Source organism: Capsicum annuum, unplaced genomic scaffold (genome assembly GCF_002878395.1).
Source record: "Capsicum annuum cultivar UCD-10X-F1 unplaced genomic scaffold, UCD10Xv1.1 ctg56324, whole genome shotgun sequence".
NCBI classification, from domain to species: Eukaryota; Viridiplantae; Streptophyta; class Magnoliopsida; order Solanales; family Solanaceae; genus Capsicum; species Capsicum annuum.
The window spans coordinates 1-1163 of record NW_025864718.1 but is presented as its reverse complement, the minus strand read 5'-3'; the positions used below and the strand labels follow the sequence as shown (position 1 = coordinate 1163).

Here is a 1163-nt window from a genome sequence, read left to right as displayed (position 1 = left end):
GACACTTGTGATACATATAGCTTGTGTGGTGTGTATGGGAGCTGTGATATAGATAGTGAACCTATTTGTGAATGTTTGGAGAAGTTTGTACCTAAATATCCACAAAAATGGGAAAAGGGAGATTGGACGGAAGGGTGTGTTCGGAGGACACCCTTAGATTGCAACAAGGAACATGTATTTCTAAGATATTCTGGAATCAAGTTGCCAGATACTAACCACTCTTGGTACAATAAAATGATGACTCTAGAAGAGTGTAGGCAAGTATGCTCCGGGAATTGCCCCTGTACAGCTTATTCAAGTCTGGATATAAGCAATGGCGACAAAGGTTGCTTATTATGGTATGGGGAATTAATTGACATCAGAAAGTGGTCTGAAAGAGGACATGACATTTACATCAAGATGGATCCTTCAGAGCAAGGTAAGTACTATGCAAAGTTAGAGGCCTGTCTTGATTTACAGTGGCTGACTCAAAACATTGATTGCATAATCTGAGGCAGGTTCAACAAGAAAGAAGGCAAAGATACTCGCAGTGAGTTTCTCATTGTTGATGGCAACGATTCTGTTGATCCTGATTTTGTTGCGGTACAAACGGAGAAAGAAGAAACTGAAACTCAATGAAGATATTGAGCTGCCACTATTCCCATTTTCAGCAATAACAAGAGCCACAAATAACTTTTCGTTCAACAAGAAGATTGGAGAGGGTGGATTTGGACCTGTTTACAAGGTATACAGAGCAAATTTGTTGGAACAGTAACTAGTTTATGCTCAAGATCAGAGTGCTAGACAATTATTTCATTCTGCAATATTCTCGTATTTGTAAAATCTATGTTCTAATGTTATACGTTTTCCATTTCTAGGGAGTGCTGGAAGAGGGACAAGAAATTGCTGTAAAGACACTGTCAAGGACTTCCATGCAAGGACTTGATGAATACAAGAACGAGGTTATCTATATTGCCAAGCTTCAGCACTGAAATCTTGTGCGACTTTTGGGTTGCTGCATTCAAGGAGAAAATATGTTGATCTATGAATACATGCCTAACAAAAGCCTGGATTCATACATATTTGGTTTGGATTTCTAACCTACTACACAAGCTAAAATGATTAATTCTATGATCTATTAGTCAAAACATGAATGAAACTGCTAACAAGAAAACTTACTTTGT

At 38.2% G+C, this 1163-nt stretch overlaps 1 protein-coding gene across 1 annotated transcript; it reads left to right on the top strand.

Annotated features, from left to right (window-relative positions):
• The first annotated feature begins 19 nt into the window (after nucleotides 1-19).
• Nucleotides 20-1065, top strand: LOC124893238 (G-type lectin S-receptor-like serine/threonine-protein kinase SD1-1). The gene is made up of 3 exons (XM_047404303.1): nucleotides 20-418; nucleotides 498-724; nucleotides 858-1065. The coding sequence occupies exons 1-3, from the start codon at nucleotides 235-237 to the stop codon at nucleotides 969-971; spliced, it is 525 nt and encodes a 174-aa protein (XP_047260259.1). The 5' UTR covers nucleotides 20-234; the 3' UTR covers nucleotides 972-1065.
• Nucleotides 1066-1163: the final 98 nt, after the last annotated feature.

Bases quoted from the DNA above. Each gene is read 5' to 3' on its own strand.
- LOC124893238 (XM_047404303.1), top strand. From the start codon at position 235: ATGATGACTCTAGAAGAGTGTAGGCAAGTATGCTCCGGGAATTGCCCC. The intron at 419-497 runs GTAAGTACTATG...AATCTGAGGCAG, and splicing joins GATGGATCCTTCAGAGCAAG to GTTCAACAAGAAAGAAGGCA. The intron at 725-857 runs GTATACAGAGCA...TTCCATTTCTAG, and splicing joins GATTTGGACCTGTTTACAAG to GGAGTGCTGGAAGAGGGACA.